Source organism: Protopterus annectens, chromosome 5.part1, assembly GCF_019279795.1.
Source record: "Protopterus annectens isolate FY-2018-M chromosome 5.part1, PAN1.0, whole genome shotgun sequence".
Lineage (NCBI taxonomy): Eukaryota > Metazoa > Chordata > Ceratodontiformes > Protopteridae > Protopterus > Protopterus annectens.
The window spans coordinates 71534312-71557347 of record NC_056736.1 but is presented as its reverse complement, the minus strand read 5'-3'; the positions used below and the strand labels follow the sequence as shown (position 1 = coordinate 71557347).

Sequence of the window (23036 nt, the reverse complement as noted above, 5' to 3'; positions counted from 1 at the left end):
GGCATGTGGCAACCGTTCAAGTGCCACTTGCACATAAACGTCCTAGAGATGAGAGCAGTGCTTCTAGCGTTGCAAGCCCTACAAGACTCCCTTCCCAAGGGAACTATAGCAATCCAAACAGACAACATGTCTGTAGTGTGGTACATCAACAAACAAGGCGGAACCAGATCTTACCCCCTATGTCGAGAGGCACTCAGACTGTGGCAATGGGCGATTTCTTCTCGGCGATTTCTGTTAGCAACGCACATCCCCGGGAAGTCCAATGTGATCGCGGACAAATTGAGCAGAGCTATTCTCATGCCTCACGAGTGGTCTCTGAACAATTTAGTGTTGGAGAAAGTTTTTCGAAAGTGGGGCAGGCCTTGCTGCGACCTTTTCGCTACTCCCCAAAACAGCAAGTGCGACGATTTTTTCACCCTCTTTCCCCAACCAGGCCATCCCAGCAGATACGCTTTAGTACACGTTTGGCCCCAGGGACTTCTTTATGCCTTTCCTCCCTTCCCACTGATATCTCAATTAATTCAGAAAGCCATCGCTCAGAAAGCTTCCATGATCCTCATTGCTCCTTACTGGCCTCGACAGGTTTGGTTCCCATTTCTTCACCGTTATCTGTTGGAACAACCTTGGCATCTGGACCCAGTTCCAGACCTCTTGACCCATCAGTCGGGTCAGTTGCACCACTCCCTTCCCTCTCTGAACCTCACAGCTTGGTTCCTCCAATTCCGACCTTAGCCAGGATTCCTTTGATATCTCACTCAGTTAGAGATATCCTGATTGCCTCTCATAAATCTTCCACTCGGAAGATTTATCATAGCAAGTGGAAACGTTTTTCCTATTGGGCGCAGTCAAAGAATATAGATCCTTTCACTGCTTCTATTCAAACAGTTCTAGACTTTCTAGCTGAACTTTTCCATGCAGGTTCATCCCCATCTACCATTAGAGTTCAATTGGCTGCAATTTCAAACTTTCATGTTGGAGTCTCAGAGTCCTCTATTATGTCTCACAAACTCTGCAAGGCCTTTTTAAAAGGTGTCTTTCTACTCAAACCACCCATCAGAGATCCTCCTCCTCAATGGGATCTCAATTTGGTTCTGGCATCCTTAATTCTTCCCCCCTTTGAACCTGCGGTTTCATGTTCTATAAAATTACTTTCGTGGAAGACTCTCTTTAGTAGCTATCACCTCAGCTAGAAGAGTCTCTGAACTTCATGCTCTGTGTAGTCGACCCCCTTATCTAGTATTTCATAAAGACAGGGTGTCCTTGCGTACTAACCCGTCCTTTTTGCCCAAAGTAGCTTCATTGGCAAATTTGAACCAAACCATTGAGCTTTCTGTTTTCGTCCCAAATTACTCTAATAGGTCAGAACAAAAGTTACACTGTTTAGATATTCATCGCCAACTTAGGTACTATTTAGACAGGACCAAACAATTCAGGAAGTCTGACCAACTGTTTGTTTCTTATGCAGAAGGTAGAATGGGCCTTCCAGTTTCTAAAGTCTCTCTCTAGATGGCTTACTTCGTTGATTACCCTAGTGTATGAGATAAGACATCAACGGTTGCCATCCAAACCCAGGGCTCATTCAACCAGAGCTTTAGCCACTTCTGTAGCTTTCCAAGAGAGGCTGCCTATTGATTCGATTTGTTCTGCAGCTACTTGGGCTTCTCCCCATACCTTCATTTCTCATTATGAGTTGGATTTGGCCTCTAGAGACCGAGCCAACTTTGGTTCCACTGTACTCAAGAGTCTGTTCCGATAGGCCACCCGGGACAATGTGCTAGGGACGCGGTCCCATCCAGCAAGAATGAAGGCGAGATTGACAACTTAACATTTAGAAGTTATGTACCTACCATAACGTTCCATGTTAGTTGTCTTCTTCTCGCCTTCTTTCTTGCGTCTCACCCTCCTTCCCCCTAGCCAGGACAGACCTAGAAGAGTTTCTTTCTTGGTTCCTTATGGAATTTTATTGCTGGCCTTAGCTTTCAAACGAGATCTGAGGAGTTACCGCCTAGCATTGTGGGATATAGGGGAGCCTCGAGCCAGTGGAACTAGCTCTCGAGCTTTTAGAGTGGCCGAGTCGGAGCCGAGGATCTGCTCCGAACCCAGCAAGAAAGAAGGCGAGAAGAAGACAACTAACATGGAACGTTATGGTAGGTACATAACTTCTAATTTGTTATGGAGGTAAGTAAATAGGACAGCCTGTGTCAAAACAGGCTATTTCCAAGTGGTTGTCTGATGCTACTACCTTTTTTATTACCCACCAGAGCTCGGCATTTCCGAGAAGGCCTGAGGTTCATTCTGCCTGGGCTTTGTTTTCATCTGTGGCTTTTTGGAAAGAGATGGACTCTAGAAGCAGCAACTTGGTCCTATGACTTTTACAAAGCACTATAGACTTTATTCCTTCTCCAGATCTAGGTCTGACACAGGCTTTTCTAGGACCAATTATCTATAGGCTGTTGGAGCCTTATTCCTCCTCCCAGTCAGTTTATCATCGTCATCAGCCCCCCTTTTTCCATTTTTCTACATGGGGTCGATGTATTGTGTTAACTGTCGCCACCTCTCTCAATTCAGTGCCACACTCCTGCCTTCTTTAACACTCATGCCTGACTATCGCAGATCTTCTTTCATACAATCCATCCACCTCTTTGCTGGATGTCCTCGCTTCCTCTTACCTTCTTCCTGTCTGTCCCAAATCTTCCTCACCAGATTGTCTTCTGCTATTCTACACTTGTGCCCAAACCACCGTAATCTGTTCTGTTTGATCTTTTCTGCAATTGGAGCTACTTTGGCTTCTGCTCTTATGTCCTCATTTCTTCGCCTGTCCCACAGTGTGCATCCTACCACCTTTCTCAGGCACTTCATGTCCATCACCTCTAGCTTCTTCAACTTTTTTGCCTTTACTGTCCAGGTCTCTGTACCATACAGCAGTACTGGTCACACCACTGTCTTGTACAGATTCTTTGGCATTCTTCTGTCATAGACTACACCTGATACTCTGTGCCAGATGGCTGCAGCCCCTCTGATTCTAGCTTTGATCTCTTCATTCAGACTACCCCTCCCAGATACTTGAAGCTGTGTACCTGTTCCACTATCTTCCCTTCTAGCTCTATTCTCAGCTTCTTATTTCCCCCATTTTGCTGCCATTACCACCATCTTATCTGAGCTTAGTTTCATCCCATGTGCCTTCAGATTTGCATTCTATTCTCCTATCCTTTGCTGAAGTTCTAGGTCAGAGTCTGCCTGTACTGCCGGGTCTACTTCAAAACATCTAACACCCATAACTTCTGATTTCATAACACTGAGACCAGAACATCTAAAACCCATAACATCGAATTTCATAGCATCTAACACTACAAATCACATGAAAATAACATGCCCTCCACATATGACACCAACCTACCAAACACACTTTTTACTACGTTTCTGCAGGGGGGGCAAGCCCCCCTGCACCCCCCCCCGTAAATTAAATATACCAACTCCAAGATCGCACTACAGTGGGAAAAAGTTAATTTCCTAACCCCACTGTATCGAGCCCCCCTTCCAGAAATTTAGTAAAAAGTGTGTTTGGTAGTTTGGTGTCGTTATATGTGAAGGGGGTGTTATTTTTATGTGATTTTTAGTGTTGGATGTTATGAAATTCGATGTTATGGGTTTTAGATGTTTTGGTCTCAATGTAATGAAATTAGATGTTATGGGGTTTTAGATGTTTTGAAGGGGAGGACCTGTACTGCCATATTGTCTGCATACAGCAGCTTTGTTGATCCGTCCCCTCCATCCTGTTTGCTAATGTAGTCCATCACCAGTATGAACAGCAGTGGGCTCAAGATGAACCTTGGTGTACACCCACTCCCACTGGGAACCCCTCTGTGAGGCAGAACACTGTTCATACTTGACTTTAGGTCCTTGTACATAGCCTGCAATAATTCTACCAATGTTTCTGGGGCTTCAAACCACCGCAGTACTGCCCAGATGAACTTTCTTGGGACCTTGTCATATGCTTTCTCCAAGTGTAGGTATGGCCATTTGGACTTTCTCCTCATCTCTAGCTTCTTCTCAAGTATCTGTCTCAATGCAAACATCGCGTCAATTGTGCTGGATCCTGATCTGAATCCAAGCTGATCATCTCCCATATTACATTCTGCGTATCCGTTTATCAATCCCCCTCTTCAGAACTATCATGCAATGTGGTAGGAGTTCGATGCCTCTGTACTGCCCACAATTGTGGATGCCCCCTTAGTTCCTGTAAAGTGGCATGAGTATGCTTATTCTCCAGTCATCTGGGATAATCTGGGATACGCCTTTCGCTCAACACTGCTATTAGTACCCTCAGGAGTCATTTCTCCCCTATCTCACCCAACATCTTTATCATATCTGCTGTGACCTCATCTGAGCCTGCTGCTTTCCCTGACTTCATCTTCCTTAGTGCTGTTCTTAATTCTTCTAGGGTGGGCTCCTCGTCTTCTCTCATTGTAGGCTATTTCTGGAGCTTTCCATCTGCCTTTGATGTCCTCTGGACTGGTGAGCAGGTTGTTGCTGGCATCTCTTATGAAGGGTGTCTGACTATCTTCTTTATTGTTCTGTCTTTGCCTTGCAACCTGATATAATTTCTGTGTACCTCTTACTGAGTAATTTCAGAAGTTGGTACAGTGCCTCCGATGGCCTGTTCTTTGCTATTGCAACTTCTTTTTTAGCTTCTTTGTTAGCCAACCAGTAGTCCTTCCTAGCCTGGTCAGTCTACTTCCTGCACTCCTTCTTTCTTTTGATGACTTCCTGGACTTCTGCATTCCACCACCAGCTTTCCTTATGTATCTTATTTCCATACCTGGCTCAGCCACATATTTTTTCTGTAGCCCTAACACATGCTGTTTTTAGGCGCTGCCATTCTTCTTCAACTCCACCTATTTCCTCCTCTTCTTGGGGTGCTAGAGCCCTGAGTAATTCCTTGAAATGTTATGCTTTCTCTCCAATCAACTTCCAGGTTTTCAGCCTAGTCTATGTTGACCTTAGAGCCTTCTCTGACCACTGCTTGCAGCTGATTGTGGCAACTAGTGGTTTATGCTGTTGGCTGACTGTTTCACTGAGGATGACTTTGCAATCATGGATTCTATCCCAGTGCCTTTTCCTTACTAGGAGGAAGTCTACCTGAGTTGCATGTTGACTACTCTTGTATGTGATCTTGTGACCGTCTCTCTTTCTGAACCATGTGTTGGCTACTATCAAGCCATTTTCCAGACAGAAGACTAGAATGGCTTCTCCTTTATTCCTGTTGCCCCAGCCATGTGGACCCAGGCAGTCCTCCTATCCTGTTTTGTCTGTCCCAGTATATGCATTCAAGTCACCCATTATCAACACCAGTTCATGTTGTCCTGCTTTACGTAGTAGGTCCTGCAACTGTTGTCTGAATGCACTCTTTTCCTCACTATCACAACCCTGCTGTGGGGCATAGGCTAAGATTATGAATACTGCCTTATCATTACACTGGAGTCTGACTGCCATGAGTCTGTCATTAATTCTGGTGATATCCCTTACTGCCTTCTGAAGCCTCTCTCTCACCACAATTCCTACACCATTTCTAGCCTGCCCTCCACCTGAGTAGTAGACTCTGGATCCCAAGCCAAGTGGCTTTGCTGCACTGTCCTTCCATCTCGTCCCTTGGATACATAGGATGTCCAGCCTCCTCTGTATCATCATGTCATCCACTTCCAAGCTGCATCCTGTCAATGAACCTACATTAAGTGTAGCAGTTCTCCGTTGGGCAGGTTGGTTGGATGGTTTTACTTCCAGCTTTCGCTCAACGAAGCTATCCCAGGTAACCCAGGCTGGGCAACTAGACCGGCCAGCCAGTAGCGGTCCAGGACTGCTGGGCTTTATGGTGGGCACACACTGGCCAGTAGGGGCACATACACCCTCCCACCATTAGCAAGGGTCCCTGGCGTGGGTCAGAGTAGGCCAGTCCTCAACCCACTTATCACCAGTAGCTACCCATGCCCGTATTTGGTGACATTAGTCAACATGACCGAATCACCTAGAGCCATATTTTACACTATTGAGTGGCTAGCCCTGCCACGGCACGCAGTCTGTGATCTGTGTTTTCCTGTCTTGAGGATACTGTGCACCAAAGTAAATGCCCAAAGTGGTTGGTCTGTACAACTCTTCCCCCTATAGGGCACCATGTAGAGTCTGTGCTGCTGCCCACAGCTCCATTCATTGTTGAGTTTGAGATGGAAACTCTCAACATGTTTTTCTGACATGGGAGAAACCCCACAGAGACCCAGGGAGAACATTCAAACTCCAAACAGGCATTGGTCGGAGGTCAGAATCGAACCTTGTACATGGGAGGCGAAGACCTTTACTGCTAAGCCTTTCTGGTCTCTTCTTACCCATATAGTTAAGACTACTACAGCACTGATCTTAATGATAAACATGTCCTACAGTTGTGAAAGTAAACTTACAGTAATAGTAGTTGTTCAGATGTTCACTTTTGCAGTAGCCATACCCTCTCTCCATCCCCTTTACTTTTTATGTTTTTGTTGCCAGGGTGAGGACCTTTATTTTTGTTTTGATAGCATTATCCTTGTCAAGACATCATGCCAACAGAGAGAATGAGGCTAAAAACTCTGGTGATGTTCATCGTGTTACACTGCTGCAGTCATTACACTTGGGTTATCCTGCCGTCAGGCGGTCCTGTAGTCGGCCTGAGTTCCAAAGTCTTGGTCCGGCGTCGGTTGCTGTCGCTTCTTCCCTGACATCAGTGCACCAGGGGTATATAAGATGCACCCGACGCCATTTTCTTCAGTCTTTCTTGCCGCGCGGTGCCCGAAGCAGAAGCAGTTCGCAAGTGCTGGTCGGCCGACTCCTGAGATTTTCGAAGTCGAATTTCAGATCCGAAGTCTTCAATAAAGCGAAATACCCCTTTGGGGAAACTTTTTTCTTGCCTCAGACCGATGTCAGAAAATGTTAATAATTGTATTTCTTGTGGGAAGCAAATACCTCATAAGGACTTCCACTCTTACTGTATTCCATGCCTAGGCCCTGATCACGACGTCACTAGTTGTCGGTTTTGTGCTAGATTTAACAAACGCACTATAAAAAGACGTTTTGATTTTGCTTTGCACTACTTTGGCTGAAGGTTCAATTATACAATGCCGTCAGATCAGCCGACAACCTCAATACCAAAAAAAATGCAAAGACAATGATAAAGACAGGCATCCAAGGTCCAAAACCGACAAAACCTCTTCTAGGCCAGTCCCCGTTCGCCGGTTCTCAGTGAGGCGCTTTCACAGCCCCTGACACCTGCTACCTTAGAGCCACAGGCCGCTTCCGACTCCCACGTGGAGACATCTAGGCCTCTGGAAACTCAAGGTATTGGGCCTACGGAAACTAATCCCTCAGATGGGTCCGGAGCCGCTGAGCAGGCATCGGCTTCTGAGGGTGTTTTCAGACCTTCACAATTTACCATTAAGACAACGGCCAAGACAATGGTACCATTAAAGATAAAGAAACAAGTACAGCATTCTCCTGGACAGTCCTCCATGCCTAAGAAACAGATGCTCAAAATGGCTGAAGACCTTACTACTCTAATCAGGGGTTCCCATCCCCCTCCTGAGAAAAGACCTAGGCAGGATACAGACTATGACTCCTCTGATCAGGTTTCCATTTCCTCTGATTCCTCTTCAGACCAGGGATACTCTCTATCCCCCTATGAGGACTCTGATGCTGAAGAATCTATCCCTTCAGCCTCTCCTCCAGAGGATTATTCTTTTGGGGAAACTTTACATACCATGAGGGAGCATTTCCATTGGGAAAGTCAGGATTACTCAGAATCCAAGAAAAGGCTCAGGTATTTCCTTTTATTGCCTCAGCACAGGCCCCTGGTTATTCCGCCTGTGCTAGATATTGTGTTCTCTGAATCCAGTTTATCTCCCGACTTTGTCCCCTGCTCCAGCCAAGCCAGATAGGTGTTACAGAGTCCCTGACTCTCACAAGTTTCTTTACAAAAACCCTTCTGCTGATCCAGAAACTATTTCCCAGGGTCCAAAAGGGGTTAAGGCTTCCATTGCAAAAAATCCAGTACCCTCTGACAGAGATTCCAGAGCTTTGGATAGATGGGGGAAGAAAGTATACACTTCTGCAACTTTAGCAGTAAGAGCTTTAAATTGCCAATTTCACATGCTTAAGTACCAACAATATTTAGTGGCTCAGTTAAAACAGAAAATGCTTGCAAGCTCAGAAGCTCCTGATTGTAAAGAAATGCAGGATTTATTGCATGCAGTTGAAGAGGTGGGAAAACATACTCTGCAATGTGGTTTTGATTCTTTAGAGGCCTCTTTTAGAGCCGCAGTTACAGGTTCTGTGATTCGAAGACATGTTTGGTTAAAAGAACAAAGTTTACCTGATCATGTTAAGGCAAAATTATTGGATGCTCCTTTACAGCGTGATACTTTGTTTGGTGATAAGGCAGAAGAGGTGTTAAAGAAAATGGAGGATAAAGCTAAATCTATGCAAACAGTCAAGGATTTCTTACAGGTACAGCCACCTCGGTTTAGCAGAAATTGGCCAACAAAGAATTGGTCCTTTCCAGTGTCAGACAGGCCACAGAGAGGCAGATACAGACGCCCAAGGGGCAGATCTCAACGCCAAGGCTCAAGCAGACAGCGACAGTGGGGCACCTCAACCCCAAAAGGTGGTGAGGACAAGTCTCAACCTTACAGGAAACAGTCACAATGACTTTCCCTTTCGTACGCCAAGCACGTCCCTTTTGGAAGCCCCCCCTTAGGGGGAAAACTAGCACTTTTTTCTCAAAACTGGCAAATAATCACCCAAGACAAATGGGTCCTGAATATTGTGTCTCAAGGTTACAGATTCCACTTTCATACTTTACCAAGGCTAAAAGGAATTCCAGACCTGCCACAAAATCAATGGGCAGAGGCACAAAAACAAATTTCAGCCCTCATGGACATGAGAGCTATTCAAAAAGTACCTCAACAGGAACAAGGACAAGGATTTTACTCAAGACTCTTCCTGGTCCATAGAAAGGACAAGGCCTGGAGGCCCATACTAGACCTTTCAATTCTGAATACTTACCTGGATATTCCAAAATTCAAAATGTTGACATTACAGCAGCTTCTACCCATGCTGGGCAAGAAGGCTTGGCTTGTTACTCTGGACCTCGAAGAGGCATACCTGCATGTCCCTATCAGACAAAATTGCAGAAGATACCTCAGATTCAAAGCTGGTGCAATGCACTTCCAATTCTCTGCACTGCCCTTTGGCTTACCTACTGCGCCCAGGGTCTTCACAAAGTGCCTGGCACCAGTAATCGCATTTTGCAGACAAAAAGGAATTCAAATATATCCATACCTAGACAACTGCCTCATTCAAGCAGAGACAAAGGACATTCTTCTACAGCATCTGGCATTTGTAAAAAGGTTGCTAATTTCTCTAGGGTACACAGTAAACAAAAAGAAGTCAAAACTAGTGCCCTCGCAACAGATTATATTCCTGGGTGCCAGCTTAAGTAAAACGGCCCAGATGGCTTACCTCACGCCAGACAAACAAGTTCAACTAACTCCATATTTTCAATTACTGGCAAGAAAGTCCCATCTCCCTGCAAGAAAAATTCTGAAGGCCCTGGGATTCATGGCATCCTGCATACTACTAATACCATATGCCAGACTGCATATGAGGAAATTACAATGGTACCTGAAAAGTGTTTGGACTCAACACTCTCACAGTTTAGAAGCAGTAATACCAATGATTCCCTGCCTACAACAGGAGGTTCGATGGTGGGCACAGGCATGTCACCTAAACAAGCGTCAGCCTTTTACCCAACCCACAGCCAGGCAAACTCTAACAACAGATGCTTCGGATTACCCCTGGGGAGCACACATGGCAGGAAAATGCATTCAGGGCAAGTGGACCACAGACCAGATGCATCTTCACATCAATCAAAAAGAGATGTTGGCTGTTCAAAATGCCCTAACAGCTTTCAAGGACCTTCTACATCCAGGACAGTTATTACTAAAGACAGACAACACCACAGTAATGTGGTACATAAGCAAGGGGGCACTCATTCTTATCCCCTATGCAGGCAAGCCATGACCTTGTGGAACACAGCTGTAACATATCAAGTTCACCTACAAGCACAATTCCTGCCAAGAAAGAAAAATACTCTGGCAGACGACCTAAGCAGAAATATCATGGACCCTCACGAATGGAAATTGAATCCACAGATCTTCAGCATGATAACGCAAAAGTGGGGATGCCCAGACATAGATCTTTTTGCCTTCCCACTGAATTGCCAAGTACAAAAATTCTGCACAAGGACCTATCACAGACAAGCATGGAAAGTGGATGCTCTTCTGTTCAGCTGGAAAAACCTAAAAGTTTATGCCTTCCTGCCACTGCCTCTCCTTTCAAAGGTACTCCTAAAAGCCAGACAAGAAAAAACAGAGATGATCCTGATTGCTCCAGACTGGCCACGCCAGCACTGGTACCCTATCTTAAGGAACCTGGCTCAAGGCCCACCATGGATTTTGCCTCAAATTCCACACCTTCTAACTCAGCAAAACAATCAGATCCTGCACGGTCAGCTCAAAACCCTAAACCTGGCTGCATGGCTGATACATTAGTCAAACAGACAACACCTCTCTCAAAAGCTGTTATGGATGTCATTTTGGAGGCCAGGAGGCCTAGCACCAGGAAAGCTTACTCAGAAAAATGGAAGAGATTCTGCACCTGGAACCAAGCTCAAAGCCTTGACCCTCTTGTTCCAAACATTCCTCAGATTTTACAATACTTAACTGAGATGCTGGACAGAGGCCTATCCTTCTCATCAATTAAGATCCATGCCTCTGCCATTTCAGCACATTACAACACGGATCCTCCTTTATTCTCTCATCCCTTGCTAAAACAGTACCTCATAGGGGCTAAAAACATAAGACTCCCTGGAGAGCACCAACTCCAACTTGGGACCTCAATTTTGTTTTGGAAAAACTGACCCTACCACCTTTTGAGCCAGCCAATACAGCCAATCTAAAATTTTTATCATGGAAAATAGCTGTGCTCCTGGCAGTAACTTCAGCATGAATAGTCTCAGAGCTACATGCATTAATGGCAGTGGAACCTTTTATAATTTTTCATCAGGACAGGGTATCTTTAAGGACAAACCCTACCTTTATGCCAAAGGTGGTATCTAGTGTGGCTCTTAACCAAACCATCCATTTGCCAACTTAACCCCCCAGAATAAAGGGGAGAAACTTCTGCATTCTTTGGACATACACAGGCAGTTACGCTTCTACTTGGACATAACAAAGGCTTTCCGGAAAACTGAGCAACTGTTTGTAGCATATGCTGCAGGATCACAGGGCAAGGCTATCTCAAAGCAGACTATATCCAAATGGATTGGACACTGTATTCGATACTGCTACACACAGCATGGAAAATCAGTCCCAAATAACATTAGGCCACATTCCACCAGGGCAACAGCCACTTCAACAGCCTTTCCCAGAGGAGTACCTACCAAGGAAATTTTGGAGGCTGCAACTTGGAGTTCAGTGCACACCTGTACCAAGCATTATCACCTGCCTCTTTACTCTAAATCCAGAGCAGGATTTGCCATTGCAGTTCTGCAGGGCCTCCTAGCCAATCCTAACTCTTTATAGACCAGCCACCCAACCTCAGCTTTGGGATTCTACCCAAGTGTAATGACTGCAGCAGTGTAACACGATGAACATAGTACAGTTTTGTACCTACCATAAATGTAGATGCTCGAGTGTTCACACTGCTGCAGTCCAGGTTACCCTCCCTCCATCCCCTCTGAACTAGCTGGAATTATCTATGCCTTACTATCCTATACAACATTTGGGGTGTATTTACTGCTAACTGAAGCTATTGTTTTTATTTTATATGTATATTTTTGATTAGCAATGTGTATTGCCTTCCTACTTGGGGGACCTGACTTCTGGGGCAAGAAAAACTGAAGAAAATGGCGTCGGGTGCATCTTATATACCCCTGGCGCACTGACGTCAGGGAAGAAGCGACAGCAACCGACGCCGGACCAAGACTTTGGAACTCAGGCCGACTGCGGGACCGCCTGACGGCAGGATAACCCAAGTGTAATGACTGCAGCAGTGTAAACACTCGGAACATCTACATTTATGGTAGGTACAAAACTGTACTTTTTGCACTCAAACCTGTCTTTCATTTAAGTCAGCTTGAGCTGACTAAATATTTGGGTGTGTGGAAAGAGCTCTGAAGTTTTGAAAGCTGGTCATCTGTTATATCCTTAGCAGGATATAACCCATTTAGGTAAGGCTGCTGTGGCAGTGAACATTCAAACATGTACTGTTATGGTAAGTTTACTTACACAACTGTACTTTGTGGTAAATGTATTTACACAATTGTATTTTCAAAGGCCAACTCTCTGGAATAGAGGGATGAAAGCCCTGAGTACGATCGAAATAGCTTGACTTTGACAGTGGAGGGTGAAAGTGAGTGACCATTATTGACTTACACTTACTGGTGAGAAGAAGAAGTGGTTTCTGGTTGGCCATCCACCATGCGCTCAGAGGCTTTTGTAATACTGAAAGTGCCAGGGCCAGGGGTGTGGACTTTGATCCCAAGCTGATGACTGAAAACCTTGGTAACATGTGCCAGAAGCACACGTGCACAAGGAGGATGTAGGATGCCCAGCTGAGACATAGGAGTATAGATGACCATGTCAGTACTGTGGGATGAGAGCTAAGGCCACAGTAGAAATGCTGTCATGTCTGGTATGCCAGCAGGGGCACAGGCCATCTACATGGATGCCTGGATGTGGACTGCCTGTAACCATGCTTGGAGATTCCCAGTACTTGGGTGAAAAAATAGGTTCAAGACCAATATGAGGAGGTTTTGTCTTGGACATGGAGATAAAAATGAAAAATGAACAGATAATTATAAGTCAGATGGCAGCATGAAAGAGCAGATTCCAACTCTTCAAAAAGACTTTTACCATCTGCTAATCTTTACCATCTTTCCCACTACCACTAGGAGGCTTGTATTCCAGGCGGTTTTCTTACAAGGGAAGCCCAACACTTCAGGACCAGGCATAGACTTGTCAGATGTGAACAAGTTTGGGAATGCAGAGATGTTTAAAATATCGACTCTGATGACTAAAATTCCCTTCATAGGTAAAGATTCTTATATGACCACACTAGAAATAGAAGATGCATGTTTTTACAGTTCAGTAAGGCGTTCTCATGAAAGCTATAGCTCGTCATCATTTTTGAGTTTTTGTCTTTGCTTTTGGCTATTCACAATCCCTGGAGTGTTTTATCACATGTTTAGCTGCAGTGTTAGCACACTTCAGAAAGCAAAACCCAATCATTTTCCAATTTTTATATGACTGCTTGATAAATGGCCGAGCCAAATGTACTTTTGCTACAACACTTTAATTACACCATTGCATTGCTACAGTCTGTAGGAAAAAATAAGATACAAGACATGTTCCTTGGGTTTCTGAAAACCAGAAGCTTTCCTAGAGGCATTCATAGGTATGCCTGAGGTGTTCACTTCAGCAGTTTGTCAGTTCAAGGCAGTTGCCCTTTAGTAAAACTGATTCAGATCAGTGAGAAGGAGATGAAAATGGTATACAGGGCTTAGACAGCCTTTCAAGACTGCTTTCAGCCAGGCTACCTTCAAATCTGCATGGTGGTATTACAGTAATGAGGAATCTGATCTTTTCAGCTGTGCAGGGAGGTTTTTGAAGATTTGGGAATGGGCTCTGCAACACGGTCTCCAGCTGTCAGCTCATATTCAGTGCCTAAAAAATTACCTTTGTAGATATGTTGAGCAGAAGAACTTCTAATCACTGATGGAAATAAGTGTGTGAGGCCTTCCAGAGGTGGATCTCTTTGTTACTGTCCCCCAAACATCAAGCATGAAACTTTTTGTTCATACATGCTTCACAAAGCATTTAGGAAGATTGAAGATGCCTTCCCCTTTCAGTGGAACTGTATACTGATTTACACCTTTCTTTTTTCTTTATTCCAGAGCATCTGAGAAGACGTTAACCATTGTTTGTAATCCTTAAGACTATGTGCCACAGGCATTAGGACCACTTGGACCCTAAATGTTTGGTAGACAGTTACTCACTTTCCTTGCTCCCATTAAGCTTTATAACTCCCATTTCTCCAGTTCTTAATTGCTGTACACATAATTTGGGCACACAAATTTGCCATCAGCAGTTTCTTTTTTACAGCTGTTTTTGTTTGGCAGGTAGCACAGAAAATTAAAGCTTCTTCCTGTATTCACTGGTGCAGGGTTTGGTTCCTTCTACCTCCATTTGCCTACTTTGTGACTCTGAACAAATTGGTTAACCAAACTGTTTTGTCAGGTTGCCACTGAAACTTGACATCTATACCCAGAGGACCTACCTGTTTAACAAATGCATTCATGTGCTATTTAGTATCCTTGTGGTGCCCACGTAGTAACCCAAAAATAGCAGCTATACTGCTTGCATAGCCTCTGAGAGACACAGTACTGGTTGGTCTGTCAGATTTTTTTCAAAAGACCTGAAAAAGGCAGGGGGGGGGGGCGAGGTATGAGAGAGAGAGAGAGAGAGAGACACAGCCTTAGGCATGTGGTGCTTTCCATTAAGTCTGCAAACCCATCATTCTGATGACTCCATTGCGAAAGCATGTATTTTTATCCCTGATCCTTCCTGTCCAGAAGTGTCTTGAAAAGACTCAGATTCCTGATGAATTAGACATTTGGTGCTAGCTTCATCCTTATAAGACTCTCTGTCAGTATGTCCACAGTCCCAGTGCTGGCCTAACTTAAAACCAAACAAGGTCAACTCACAACATCACGGTGGACATGCAAGAAACTGCTTCGTTAATTGAATAATTTCCTTATTAGAAGCAGCAAGATTTATCACCAAAGGATGGCATGATCTCAGGCCCCAGCATTTCCAAAGGTAATTTTAAGTGGCTAGTCACAGCTGGGAATGGAGAGAGACATGAGACACCGAGGGCTGTTGTCATTCACCATTACTAAGGGTGCAGGGACTGATTTGCCACATCAGTGGAGCAGGCAACATCTCTTTCCCAGACACTGATGTAGTTATCCTGTGTGGGGCTTATTGCCTGTTCTGTTAAAGCTGCCATGTTTGAGACCCTTGCGTAGGGCAGCCATCCATCAGTTGGCTTCTCTATTTCTCCTTCTGAATGAACCAGTACTAATGTCTCTCTAACGATGGTACTCAGAATTAAACAACCAATCAGTGCTGTAGTCCCCCTGTATTCTTCTCTTGAGTTGTGTTCTTAAGGCCTTTTTTCACCACCTGATTTTCCCATCCTTCTGGCATTGGATACTGGTTTATGTTCACCATTTATTCTGTCTCAACTTCTCTTCCTTGGCACCAACAGCTTAGTACATTACTCACCGTCTTATGTCAGAGCTGGCAGTCTGTTATGACCGCTTGCAGCGGATACTCATACACTGTGCTCAGATCTTGTTCTTCACAGGGCTTATTCCACTACTTGGAAGAAGTTCTGACCAAGGAAATACTACTCAGAAACACGGAATCTGGGTAGAACCAGTAAGTTATGATTTGCTTCTTGCAGAGACTTCTCAAAGGTCTAGTATTAAAAAGAAAGTTACCTTACTCATGATTACTTCTTGATGTTCTTCGTGTTTCACTGTTGCAGTCATCACACTTGGTTATTTGCCTGCAGGTAGCCCGCAGTCGGCCTGAATACCAGAGTCTTGGGATTTCTGCGTCAGATGCTGTCCCCTCTTCCATGAAGTCAGGTCATCAGGGGTATAAAACATGCAGCTTACGCCATTATATCAGTCTTTCTTGCCGAGAAGGAGCCCGAAGCCGAAGCAGTTCAGAAGTGCCAGTCGGCTGCTACCTGCAATTTTCATTTTTCGAGTTTCAAACTTGAAGTCTTCTAAAGCTAAGTACTCCACTCGGGATTCTGTTTTCCTGCTCTAACTGATGTCAGAAAAAGTTAACAATTGTCTTGCCTGTGGAAAGCAAATACCTTACAGAGATTTTCATTCTTACTGCGTCATCTGTTTAGGCCCAGACCACGACGTCCCTCACTTTTCTGCCTTGTTTAACACCCGAACCATTCCTCTTCAGGCTGTTTTTGTAGCCAAATTCTTTCGCTCTCGTTCTCCGTATTCCGAAATGGCTTCGGTAAGCCATCCGACTACCGATCTTCCGAAAAAACACAAAGACAGAGCAGACCGCATAGGCCAAAACCCGCCAATGACACTTCTGTTAAGCTAGCCTCCAGTCTGCCGGTACTCTGTGAGGCGCCTTTGCAGCCCCTGATGCCCGCTTCTACAGATTTTCAGGCCTCTGCTGAGACCCATTCGGAGTCCATTATGCCACAAGATGCTTCCTTGACTATGTAACCTGTGTATGTCTCTACCTTGGATGGCTCCGGAGCCGCTGTGCAGGCACCGGCTTCTGAGGGTGTATTCTGACCTACCGATATTCGTATTAAACCGGCAACTTCATTTTTAACTAAAACTACAGAGTTTCTCAGGCCCAGAGTTCGCACTACGCCTAGAAAACCGACATTCAAAACACATGTTCAAGCTCCCATGCCACAAAAACAAATGCTTAGAATGGCTGAAGACCTTATTACTCTAATTAGGGGAAGCCAGAGTTCCCCTGCTAAAAGATAAAGAATTGAATTTCTTTCTGATTCTACAGACCAGGAGTCCGATTACCCTTATCTACCTATGAGGATTCATATGCAGCCTCCCCTCCAGAAGATTTTTCTTTTGGTGAAACCTTGCATACCTTAAGAGAGCATTTCTGCTGGGAATGCCAGGGCTATCCTCAGTCCAAAAAGAGACTCAGGGAATTTTTAGATTTGCCTCAGCACAGGGCTCTAGATGTACCCCCTGTCCTGGATATTGTAGATGATGTCTTCATGGAATCCAGTTTTACCCCTGACATTTACCACCAGCTCCTAGAAAACCTGACCGGTACTGCAGAGTGCCTGACTTTCACAAATCTCTCTTTAAGAATCCTACTGCGGATCCAGAGACCATTTCCCATGGACCTAAATGCATTAAGGCTACTACAGCCAAAAACCCTACCCTTTCAGACAGGGATTCTAGAGCTTTAGACAGATGGGGGTAAGAAGGTATATACCTATGCAACTCTTGCCATCAGGGCTTTGAATTGCCAGTTTCACATGTTGAAGTACCAGCAACATGTTATGGAACTAATTAAACAAAAAATGGTGTTACTTCAAGATTGTGCAGAAAATAAAGATTTGTAAGAGTTAATGTATTCTGCAAAATAAGTTAGTAAACATACTTTGCAGTGTGGGTTTGATGCCTTAGAAGCATCTTGCAGGGCTGCTGTCACTGGGTCTGTACTGAGAAGGCATGCTTGGCTGAAGGAACAAGTCTTGCTAGATCATGTCAGAGCAAAATTACTAGATGCTCCATTAAATCAAGATTGTTTGTTTGGCACAAAAGCAGAAGTTGTTCTTAAAAAGATGGAAGAAAAAGCTAAATCTATACAAACTGTCAAATATTTCTTAAAGGTGCAGCCACCTAGATTCAGTAGGCATTGGCCTTCAAAAAAACTGGTCCTTTCCAGTCCCTCCCAGGCCTTCTCAGTCCAAACCCAGGAGAAACAGACCACCAAAACTACAGTCTCAGGGTATGCGGAGATCTAAAACAGGAAGTAGTAAGCCACCTTCTTATGGAAAAAGTTCACAGTGACTTTCCAGTTATCCTTCCCAGCCATGTCCAAGTGCTTTTACCCCTAGGAGGAAAACTCACCCTTCATGCAAAAAACTGGATGTCCATTACTCAGGACCAATGGGTTCTAAACATTGTATCCCAGGGATACAGATTCTACTTCCACTCACTGCCAACCCCAAGTGGGTTGCCAGACCTTCCTCCAAACCAGTGGACAGAGGCTCAAAAGGAAGTACTTTTCCTTCTCTATATCAGGGCTATTCAACCTGTTCCAGTAGAAAAAAGGGGACAGGGTTTCTACTCCAGACTGTTCCTGGTGTCCAGAAAAGAGAGCTCTTGGCGCCCTATTCTGGATCTGTCAATTCTTCGCACGTTTCTGATGGTCCCAAAATTCAAAATGCTTACACTGCAACAGCTTCTTCCTATGCTAGCCAAGGATACCTGGCTAGTCACCCTAGACTTAAAAGAAGCTTATCTGTACATCCCCATAAGGGAGTCTTGCAGGAACTATCTACTTTTCAGGGCAGGCTCTATGCACTATCAGTTCTCTGCACTTCTCTTTGGTTTATCTGCTGCACCCAGTCATTGCATACTGCAGGCAAAGAAATATTCAAATTTACCCATACTTCGATGATTGCCTGATTCAGGCGGACAGTCAGGAATTGCTACTTCAGCACCTGGCATTTGCAAAAAGACTACTAACTTCACCGAGATACACCATCAACGAAAAGAAATCTCAACTGGTGCCCAGCCAACAAATTATATTCCTGGGAGCAAGCTTGAACACAACTTCCCAGATGGTATTCCTCACTCCAGAAAAGCAGGTCCATTTGACAAACTATTTCAAACTAATGACCACCAAAACCCCGCTATCCACAAGGAAAATACTACAAGCCCTAGGGTTCATGGCCTCATGCATTCTGCTAATTCCATATGCAAGACTGCATATGAGGAAACTTCAGTGGTATTAAAAAGTCTCTGGTGTCAACATTCCCAGGACCTGGAAACAGTGATTCCTATCATACCTTGTCTAAGGGCAGAGTTCCTTTGGTTGGCAGAGGCATGCAACCATAACAAGGGACTTCCTTTCACTCAACCACTCGCCGCCAAAACCCTGACAACAGGCACATCAGACTATGCATGGGGGGCTCACATGGCAGGCAAATGCATTCAAGACAAATGGAGCCCAGAACAAATTCCCCTGCATATCAATCAAAAAGAGATGCTAGCTGTACAGAATGCTCTGACAGCCTTCAAATACCTTATCCTTCCTGGACAGCTCCTGATAAAGACAGACAACACCACACTTATGTGGTACATAAACAAGCAGGGGGGAACTCATTCTTACCCACTCTGCAGGTTAGCCATGGCCCTGTGGAACACAGACTTGAGCAACCAAGTGCACCTACAAGCTCAATTCCTGCCAGGCAAGCAAACTTCACTGGCAGATGACTTAGACAGAAATCTACTGGACCCGCACAAGTGGAAACTGGAACCCAACTCATTCAAACTTCTAACCCAGAGGTGGGGAACATTGGAGGTGGACCTTTTTGCCTCCCCCAAAACCATCAATTGAGCAAATTTTGCACCAGGAACCCTCAGCAGAGCCTGGAAGGTGGATGCCCTATCATTTACATGAGAAAACCTCTCAATTTATGCCTTTCCTCCTCTGCCCCCTCCTCTCAAAAGTACTACTCAAGATCAAACAGGACAGGCCAAGGGCAATCCTTATTGCACCAGACTGGCCATGCCAGCACTGGTACCCACTCCTATGCAGTCTGATAGCAGTGCCACCCTGGCACCTACATCAGACACCTTCCCTGCTGTCTCAGCAGGAGGGACAGATTTTGCATCCACAGCTGCAAACCCTAAACCTTGCAGCCTGGCTTATCCCCTGAATACGCCACCAGCATCCCTCAGCAAGCAGGTTCTGGATGTCATCCTTGAGGCCAGAAGGCCTAGTACTAGGAAATCCTATGCTGAAAAGTGGAAAAGATATTGTTCTTGGAATCGGTATCAAGCAAAGGACACAGCTGTGGCCACCTTACCTCAAATCCTTGATTACCTAGCAGAGCTGCTCCACAGAGGCCTACCCTTTAGATTAATGCCTCTGCCATCTCAGCTCATTATAATACTGAGCCACCTCTCTTTTCTCACCCTCTCATTAAGCAGTTCCTGAGAGGAGCTAACAATTTTAAGGCCCCCTTGGAGAGCTCCCACCTCAGCCTGGGACCTTAACTTTGTACTGGAGGAGCTCACACTTCCCCCTTTTGAACCTGCTGCTTCAGCAGAGTGGAAATTCCTCTCTTGGAAAACAGCCTTAATTTTAGCTCTTACTTCAGCAAGAAGAGTGTGCGAGTTACAGGCACTAATGGCAGTGGAGCCCTTCATTATTTTCCATGCTGATGGTTTCCCTCAGGACTAACACATCCTGTATGCTCAAGGTGGTATCCAGTGTGGTTTTAAACCAATCCATCCATTTGCCAACCTTTTTCCCTAACCCTCAGAATAACGGGGAAAGGATCCTGCACTCCTTGGACGTACACAGACAGCTCAGGTTCTACCTTGACATAACTAAACCTTTCAGAAAATCGAAAATCTGACCAGCTGCTAGTCAGCTTTGCTACAGGGGCAGAGGGCAAGGCCATTTCGAAGCAAACCATTTCCAAATGGAAAGCACACTGCATCCATTTTTGCTACAAGCACCATGGAACACCTACCCCTCAGGGGATCAGAACTCATTTCACTAGAGCTACGTCAGCCTCTACAGCATTTCACAGGGGAGTCCCTACCAGGGACATCCTGGTAGCTGCAACTTGGAGTTTTGTACACACCTTCACCAAGCATTACCACTTACCTATTTTTTCTAAATCCAGAGCCGGATTTGCTACAGCAGTCTTCCAAGGCCTGCTAGCCAGCCCTAACACTTCTTGACTACCTCCACCTTCTTCAGCTTTAGGAATCAACCCAAGTGTAATGACTGCAACAGTGAAACACGAAGAACATAGTACAGTTGTGTATACGTACCTTAAATGTAGATGTTCGAGTGTATTCACTGTTTTAGTTCTGGTTTTCCTCCCTCCAGCCCCTTGGCTTTCTCTATCCTTTCTACCTATCCTCTTCATGGCCATCTTTTATGGCAGGAGTATTTGCTGGAGGTGTTCCACACTATGTAATAGCTTCCTATTTTGGGGGCTCCTGACATCTGAGGCAAGAAAAACTGATGTAATGGTGTCGGCTGCATGTACCCCTGATGACCTGACATCATGGAAGAGGCGATAGCATCCGATGCAGAAATCCCAAGACTCTGGTATTTGGGCCGACTGAAGGCTACCTGCAGGCAGATAGCCCAAGTGTGATGACTGCAACAGTGAATACACTCGAACATCTACATTTATGGCAAGTGTACACAACTGTACTTTAGTGTGGTTGTACAGATGATTCAGCTGCAAAATGTTTCATTACTTCTTTATTTTCACCTTAGGTAAATACACCTACGGATCTAGAAGGAACTGATATGTTGGCAGAGAAGGCAGATAGAAGGGAGTATATTGATTTGTTAAAGAAGATGCTGACAATAGATGCAGATAAGAGGATAACGCCACTGAAAAGTTTAAATCACGCATTTGTAACTATGACTCATCTGCTAGATTTTCCGCACAGCAACCGGTAAGTACAAAATATTTGTTAATTTCTGATTTCTTAAAACATAGCATATTGGATGTTATGACTGATAGCTGGTTAAACTCATTGTGACCTGTTTTTGTGAACACCTTGATTTTTTGCAGTCCACCTGTTGATTTTTATAAATACAGAATTAAGAACTATAAAACATTGAATTAATTCAAAGGTTATTAGTTAGTAATCTAAAGTTCTCAGGGAAAGCATTAATGGGCAAAATAAAAAGTCCATGAAAATTTTTAAGGCAACATGTGTGATGTAAGTAAAGCTAAATTGTTTTCATGTAATTTGTTCAATATACAGCTGTTTAAAGTGGTAGTACACCATAGCCTGGAGTAGGTATTTCATATTTTATCCACTGTGGGGATGCACTGTTATGTCATGAGAGCACAACCAGTGATCTGATTAGAGAGACACCGCCACCATGGGTAAAATGTATAAATTACCCTGCCATAGTTTAATGCGGTTGCACAATGGCATTATTTTATTTAAAGCAACAATATTGTCTTACTGTTTTTTTAAGCTAATGCCAGTGTATAAAATGAACCTAATTCCTTGTCTTTGCCTCTGTTCTTGCGCAAGTATATGCGTCAAATGAACTTCACGGCACATTCACAATACAGTGTTGGGCCCCCATGGTGCTTTCTGTGTAATGAGTTAGATATGAGAAGCAGGTTTTTGAATATGTAGAGCAGACATGTAAGTAAATTTCATAAATATTTTAGATTATTTCCCCTGGGGCAGCTTAAAAAAAGGGGAAAAAATGGTTGTGATGTTTTGCTGCTTAGTGTCAGTTAAAGATTTTTTTTTTGTGGTAGCCATACTGCTCTGTGTTTTGGTGCGGCTGCAGACCTCATTGATGTGATATAAAAGTGTTTGCATTCATAGTGTTTTTGTGCAAGTATTGTACATTAGTTTAAATGGTCATGCACACGAAAAGTAGAAGTTTTCTAAACACACTGTCAGTGAAATTGAGAATGGTCTGATGTTCATTATTCGATCACTGTTGCAGTAACAAAGTTGTATGGGATGTACCCTGACAAGGGTGTCAAACGTCTGGCCCGAATACTAAAGGTTTTGGGTGTCTTTCTCATACGCTGTTCATCTGTTGGAACTTTAGGGCATGCTGGTATAAAGGGGGTGTACAGGTGCCAGAGTTCAGAACTTTCTTGCTGTTGAAGAGTTCAGCCAGACATCTCAATAGCATCTTCAGTATCAGCAGTCCTCTTGTATCTCAGCTTTGTAGGCAGAAAAGTACTCGATTGGGGGCCTTCCTTTTGCTCTGAAAAGTATTATATCTTATGCCCCTCAGTAAGGAAAAATGCCCATCTGGTGGGTAGATCTCATAAAAGGACTTATACACATTCTGTGTTTTTTGACTTGATAAATCACACTGTGTGCAGCCTTGTTACATTTGTGTAATGTTTACCCACAAAACTGTTTATAGTAGCTTAATAGTCTTAGATTCTTTATGGAGAAGTGGTGACTGAAACTCTTGGCTCATCCATCCATGGCCACAGGTTTGTATTCATCAGATGTCCTCTTTTCAGTCGAAGAAAAAAATCTCTCCAAAGGGGCATGTAAAGGAAACTACTGTCCACCTCTTTATCTCACTGTAAGACTGTCATGTTTGCTG

General features: G+C 44.4%; 1 protein-coding gene across 7 annotated transcripts in view; it reads left to right on the top strand.

Annotated features, from left to right (window-relative positions):
• Window positions 1-23036, top strand: part of HIPK1 (homeodomain interacting protein kinase 1) — a 1001014-nt gene that overhangs the window by 405091 nt on the left and 572887 nt on the right. For all 7 annotated transcript variants that reach the window (XM_044072892.1, XM_044072895.1, XM_044072893.1 and 4 more), the window contains one exon: window positions 21204-21388. In XM_044072892.1, coding sequence (XP_043928827.1) covers window positions 21204-21388 — 185 coding nt within the window. The remainder of the gene's footprint in view (window positions 1-21203; window positions 21389-23036) is intronic.